Here is a 7,245-nt window from a genome sequence, read left to right as displayed (position 1 = left end):
TCATGTCAATGCAGATTCTCACTGCTTCTGGCTGCAAGGGCATGGGTGCAATCACCTTCGGAGAGAGACACGAGTTAGGAACTGTGACTTTCTCTATCACTTCAAGCTGTTCGAACCTTGCGAGTTAATCCTCTATGTGTGGAGGAGGTGAAATGGAATGAGGTGATGCCACAATTGACTTAATGGATAGGTCCATATGCAGTTTAACCATGTAGTTTTTCAGGCATTCCAACCCAGTGAACACGTCTGAATTCATGTAGAATGTAGTCTAGTTGGTGATGGCACACTTGTGCTGCAATAACCTCTAGTCCCAGAACTTCTGCTGTTTTGCAACTGATGAGTGGGTAGTTGAGTTTCATGATGACATAGAATTTGGTGTATGACTCCTGTGGCAAACTGTGCTGGCAAAGGCTCTGGCTATGGGAAGAGGGGTATACTCCCGTAGGTGAAGAGTTTGGTTTTGTTGTCACTTAGGGGAACCTATTCTTTCAGGGTTTCATGGGTGCCCCATACCATCACATTGACTGAGGTGGCAGTATCGATGAGTGTGTGTGAGAAGCTGGCCTGGTATATGATGTCCACTAATGTAAGTGGGCACCTTGCACCAGTCCAGACAACCCTTACGGTGATTTAAGAGGTCTTAGACAAACTTAGATAGCTCTCTAAGTGGTAGCTGTGGAGAGCAGCCTTCAGGCTTAGTCTTGAAGGAGTGTAAAGCAGCTTGTTTTACCAGTATGCAATCTTATAGTATAGATTAAATGAAAAAGAACCACACAATGTATTTATAAAAATATGTATGTATTATATAACACTATCTGGTACGTTACAGTGTCTCCCACACGGAGATGGACACAAAGCACACAATACTTTAGCAAATAAATCACAGTAAATAGCACTAATACACAGTGGGCCCCAGGGGGGACCAAACCATATACTAAGAAAGTGGTACAAGTCTATGTGGCTCAGGGAATCTCTAGGCTTGTCAGGCATTAGTGCTCGGACAGTTTGGACTGGGTTACAGGCTGGCATCTGCATGTTTCCCCCATTGTCTTCTAGTGCTACTGCTGCAACCCTGTGCAAAGTGGTTGTACTTGCCGCACTTCGCGCATGTTTTCTCCTGCACCGGACATTGGGCTGGAGGGTGGTGGTCTCATCCACTGTGCAAATGGACACAGTGGTCATGGCTTTCAAGGTGTGCCCAGTGGGTCGAGTTTTATGCACCAGGTCCACGGTTTCAATTTTGATTCTTGGTTTAAATGTGGTTGGTGGTGTCATGGTTATCTTTGCTAGGGTCTCCTTTATGCATTTCGCTCTGCTGTGCGACAACTCATGAGCACGGTCCAGAGTCAGCATGTCTTCCAACTTGATGCCTGTCTCCCTCAGTATGAGCCTCCGAGGCACACTGGATTTGCACCCTTGGATGATCTGAGCCCTGATCGCTTTGTGGGGATCACTGTCTGTGCAAGTGCTTGCCATTTCACTCACCCGCACGTAGAATGGGCTCATCGTCTCTCTATTGCGCTTGTTGTACCTTGACGCGCTCAAAGTATGGGTTAATCTGCGGTTCGAAATCGCATTGAGCACTGTCACCACTGCTTCATAGTCATCTTCATCACCAGTGTTGGGGAGATTTTCAACATTCTGAATACTTCCTTGGCGGCACAGTGTAACAGGAGCGACTGTTTGACCACAGGGTCGGTCTCGCGTATGGCTCGAAAGTAATTGGTAAGTCTGTTGAGCCAAGCCATCTCGCGGCTGCTGTCACAGGGTTGGACTCACTGAAAGGCTGGAGTATGTTATCTGCTGGGTGGACCAGATTACCAACCGCATGCATCGCAGCCGCAGGACGGCCTCCTGCATTGCCCGGCGTAGCACCGGCAGGCTGCAGGCTGGGCTGGTCTTGCTCTTGTGACGTCACAGACAATCGGGTGTGGCAGGAGAAAGTGGCTGGGAGAAGCTGAGCAGTGTGGTTGGCAATTGCTGAGGCCAGTGCACATTCTGTGGGGGGCAAAGAGGCTGCGCCTCAAAAGGCACTTCTGAGGGACTCACCCCCTTGCGGAGGTGTGTCACTAATGACCCTGGCTGTGGCGCTGCTGTGAGTCGAAATAGAGACTCACACGTGGTCTGGCAGGTGAGGTGGAGGCGAGGAGTCCATTGGTAGGGCACCGTGGGCATCAGGTAGGGAACTCCATGTAGCACTGTCGCTCCCGGGCGGGGGCTGCAGAAAGGCTGGGTCGTGGCCATTACAGCATGCAGAGCTGCGTCGGGGCTCTGCTGGGAGCAGCCCGGTACCAGAGCCACTTGTGCAGGGCCCACGTCTGAGGTTTGGGCACGGAAAGAGTGGACAGTGTGGCATGTTCCACAAGAAGCGATAAAAGAGAGAGGAGAGAAAAAGAAGATGGCAGGCTGGAGTGTGCTGAGCCAACAGGTGCCAGGGACGAGGAAAATAGACGAATTGAAAGGGCCACGATGGAGACAGGCGAAACCAGAGACCCGAGAAGAAAGGAGCAACAGAAAAGGGATCTGGGCTTATAGGAAGAAGAGAGGGAAAGAAGGATTGGAGAATGACGGACAAGAAGTTGATGGGATATTGAGATGGACGAGTAATGAGAGTGAGCATGTGAAGAGAAGGGAAAAGGAGCAGTGAATGAAGACAGTAGAGAGGTGTTACTGGTGACTGCTGGGGGCGAGGTAAGGGTGACAGTGAGGAATGCGATAAGGAGAGAGACAGGTGCCAATTGCAATATGAGTGACAGATGGCTAAGAGGAATTACAGAGCGTACTCCGCTGTATGTGCAGAAGATCATGGTGACTCACGGGGAAGAAGCCATAGGGGAAGGCCTGGGGCTAGGAGGGGGAGAAGTTGTGGGACCTCATGGCAAAGATGGACAAAGGGATACCCTAGACTGGTGAAGGACAGAGAAGAGTGGAAGAGACAATGCGGGAAGAGAGGAACAAGTTTGGAGAAAGGGTCTGGGCAGGGGTGTTGCTCCAAGGGGGGTGTTTGGGGTGTTACACCCCCCTAAAAAATGTATTCTGTAGTAAATAGTTGGGTACACGTGCTTCCAGTTGGGTAATGTTAAGTGTCTGATTTCACCTGGGACTTTTCCATGCTCCCACTGACAGAAACATACACATTGTCCCTCTTTAATGTTTGGAGTATATTTTGTACCCCTAACAATGAGCACCCTTCTCTCTTTCTATTTCCCCTTTAAGCCCCCCTCAAGTCCTGCTTCTCATTTAATGTGTTTTAACAAGATGTTCCAGCGTGATTGTTGGGAAATCTGAACCGCCCCCAATCATAGTGACGCCCCTGGGTCTGGGGAGACCCAAGAGGTAGCTTGAGAGGTTTCAGAAGGGAGGAAGAGGAGCTTGAGTGGGTAACGACAGACAGATCAAAATGTAGAGAGAAACAAGGACAGACAGTGACATGTTTCGGAAGTAGAGGCAGTGAAAATGAAGGAAGGCTGGCAGTGAGATTGGGTATGTGGAAGACTATAGGAGGATTGGACGAATCTGACAGAGATAAAGGATGGCTATAAAGGATGTGCTCGAAACCCTGGAAAGTGTGTGGGCGTGGATGATAAAACAAAGGAAGACTGTACAAGGTTGAGACCGGTGAAGAAAAAGTTAGTAGGAGGGCCAGAAATGGCACCAGAAACAAATAGGTGAAGAAAAGCGCATGAAGGTAGGGTTGGGGGGGGAATACACAGGGGAGATTGAAGGAAGGGATCAGGAAATACAACAAAAATTACAACAGAGGTAGGTGGGGACAAGGATAAAGATGCAGCTGAGCTGAAAAAGCACAATGGAAAGATTAGAAACAGTGTATCATCAACATATAAGGGTTTGACCAGACCACTGGGGTCGCATTTGGTGTTATTCACAGAGGAGAAAGCAAGATTAGATTGAAGTCTTTAAACTAGTATACAGTGAGATAAGACCAAAGGAGGAGCTTAAAGAGGAGGGAAGGGATTTGGCAAAGAGGCTGAAAGTGCCTGCGACCATGGAGAATTGGACCGATGCCTTCTCTTTGTATGCCAGGGTGATACGGGAGAGAATCCCTGCATGCAGTGTGTTTTCATGGAAATTACTGGGCGTATTCAGACAAGCTCACACCTGTTTCAGAGGACCGGCATGATTACGGTATGACAAGGAACATAGGGCAAGCAAGTGGGAAAAGAGGTGTGTGGCTTGGGATGAACTGGGCATTAATTTATAGCTTCACTTAATGGCACTCCCAAGGCCCTTATTAGTAAGACACATGGTAAGTAGGCATTCGGTGGTTACTTGCCAACCTCCCTTTCAGGGCACCCAACCCAGGGAGATGATGAGTTTTTTGCAGTCTTCTGCAAGAAACTCCTGAGTTTTAGGCCCCAGAAACCACAAACCAATTGCAAATCACCTGTGGATGGTGTGCTTTGGGTAATGACCAGTCCTCTGATACTTACAGGATTATATGTTGGCTAGTGAGTCCCGAACTACTTCCCCACGGATGAACACACACAAGAATGCACACTATATATTTTTAAGACTTCAAATCAATGTCCTAAAGTAGTGCAGATGATATACATAGAAGTAACTATAAAAACAAACAATTTAGTGGCAAAGATTGAAATTATTAAGCAAAATACCAAAAAGGATGGCAACTTTGTGACAGGTATTTCAGAAGTTCATTTCATGGTATGATGGAAGCAGTCCCCTTTCACCAAACCCTCCCTTCTAGCTCCTAGCTAAGATGTTTTAGAAACAAAAGTGCCCATCTAAGGGTGTGATTTAGAGTTTGGCGGACGGGTCACTCCATCAGAAACGTGGCGGACATCCCGTCCACAGTATTACAAATGCATTATATCTAGGGCTCCCGGTTTTATGTTTTGTTTTTTTAACATTTCCGTCTGTATTTATCCATATTTATTTTATGTTTTGCGTATAAATGTAGTTGTAAAACTGTACATTTCCATATTTATTTAAATGATAGACGTGCACTCATACTTTAATTTCTGTCGTGTTTTAGCTTTTTAAGGTGCCAAATATTACATAGCAGTACATTTACTGGCTAATAATAGTATTATACCACAAATGTAAGTTGATACATGTAGTTGTTTAAAGAAATTTCATCCTGTTTTTTAATTTCCCATGCTGTCCATCTGCTCAGCTGTTGGGCTATATTTCATGAATGACAGCACGAAGAGTCACTTAAAAGAAGCAAACTTTCTGTATTTATCCACTTTAAAAAATAAATGCAGACAGAAAACACATTGTTTTCTGTCTATATTTATCTGTAAAAATCCGTAAAAACGGAAAACAGGGAGCCTTGATTATATCCAATGGCACTTGTAACACAGCAGATGAGATACTCGTCACGTGTGTGAGAGAGTAACCCGTCCGCTGAACTCTAAATCTGGTCCTAAGTCTGTTGAGGTTGCCTCTATCTTGCATACATTTGCCAAACAACCAGTCTGTTGTTCTGTTCTTCGCAAAGGCTGTTTTGGGTATCGTTTGTGGCAGTCGCTAGTGAGCTGATAAGGCCAGGCTAACTCTGAGAAGCTGATGGCCTTCCCTGAGGATCTTTGCAGTTCCAGCTGCACAAACTAAGTCTTCCAGGAAGTTTAAGATTCTTCTCTGGTGATTACATGTCTGTACCAAGCTTAAATGCACTATTCTGGTTATTTTTAACAGGTCAGGTCTCTTGCTGAATGATGCAAAATGCAAGAATGAACATATTAATTTTGTTGTGCCATCACTGAATTCTATCAGAAAATACAAATCACATGAATACGTATATGTGAATAACTGAGGCGCTATCAACCTATTATAAAGCAAATGTTATATGTTGTACAGGGGGAATCAATACTCTTTTATAACTGAAAAATGCCCACTCAGCTACATGAATATATGAAAAGCAGTGTGGTGACTTAAGCAGAAGAACTAAAAGATTACACTAGAGAGATGGGAAATTACGATTCCAAAGCAATGTAGGAAAATATGGAGGAGCATGTTGGTCATACAATAAGGGTCCTTGCACACAACAGTACTGCAATTTCAAGCACAAATGCTCTAAGTGTGGGGGCAAGGCACATGGTGTTGCAATGCACAGTGGCAGGTTAAGAGAACTGAAATAGTGAAAGAGGAGGAAAAGGAGGGACTTGAAGGGCTTTCCCACAGAGACAATACTCCTGTTAAAAGACAACACCAATGGGCAGAGAATTCCAACAGCTCTAACAAAACGAAGGACTCAGTTCTGAAATAACTAATGAAAGAAGTAGACAGTGGGAGAATCGGACGTCCATTATTATTCGTGCCCTTAGACAACTTCATTATATATCCCCTGAGCAGCATACCAAAAAAGTGAGAGGTACTTATAGACTGAACCACAACTTGTCTTATGTAGTCAACAATTGACTACATAAGAGAAGACTTACCGTAACACATGGCAGTAGGAACAAGGTCATAGACATGGTAAGGAAATGTAACAAATTAACTAATATGGCAACTATATGGAATTGGTCAGCGCAGTGAAGGAGGAATTCCCATATGTTACCATTGAGTCACGCTCTGGGGACACAGGGGCTTTTGAAATTGAGATAAATGGTCAACTGGTTTTATCCAAACTGGAGCTTGGTGGATTTCCCTATGAGAAGGATCTTATGGAAGCCTTAAGACACGCATGCAATGGTGATCCAGTGGAAAAAATCACCAACAGCCGTGCACCCTGTGTCATATTGTGATCTTGTGTGCTCCCTTCTATCATCATGTGACCTCCCCTTGTGCCGATAAGATTTGTGCCTTCCCTTCTCACTTGCTTTCAGCTGGTCACTTACATCATGTAACCCACTGACCTCTTGTCTACCTCCTTTGTAACTCCTCTGTGCTACCCTTTGACTTTTCCTGACCTACCATGGCCTGTGGCCATTTCTTACCTCCAGATAACACTGTGTGACTTCCAAGTGACCTCTTCAATTCACAGTGACTGGCTTTCTTTTGATCTGTCAATGAGCTTGTGTTTACCTCGATATACTAGCATCTGACCATTTGACCTCTCTGACCTCTTGACCTGGTTATGCCACATTTCTATCTTTTCCATTGCCTACAAGTCACCCTCTCACTTTCCCATGTCACTCAGTGATCTCACTATGAATTGTTGACCTATGCCAACATGTGGTCGCTTATTAATACCTTCCAATACAGTTAGCGTTGGGACACCCTATTGCTGAGGCAGCCATGCGCTTATAAATATTTTTTTTT

General features: G+C 45.4%; 1 protein-coding gene across 1 annotated transcript; it reads left to right on the top strand.

Moving 5' to 3' along the window:
• Positions 1-6,497: 6,497 nt before the first annotated feature.
• LOC146833203 (migration and invasion enhancer 1-like) lies at positions 6,498-6,728 on the top strand. Its single transcript, XM_085600052.1, has one exon. It carries the CDS (start codon positions 6,498-6,500, stop codon positions 6,726-6,728), a length of 231 nt encoding a protein of 76 aa, XP_085456178.1.
• The last annotated feature ends 517 nt before the right edge of the window (positions 6,729-7,245 follow it).

This window comes from Triturus cristatus, chromosome 4_2 (assembly GCF_964204655.1).
Source record: "Triturus cristatus chromosome 4_2, aTriCri1.1, whole genome shotgun sequence".
NCBI classification, from domain to species: domain Eukaryota; kingdom Metazoa; phylum Chordata; class Amphibia; order Caudata; family Salamandridae; genus Triturus; species Triturus cristatus.
The sequence above is the reverse complement of the archived record's forward strand: the minus strand, read 5'-3'. Positions and strand labels throughout refer to the sequence as shown.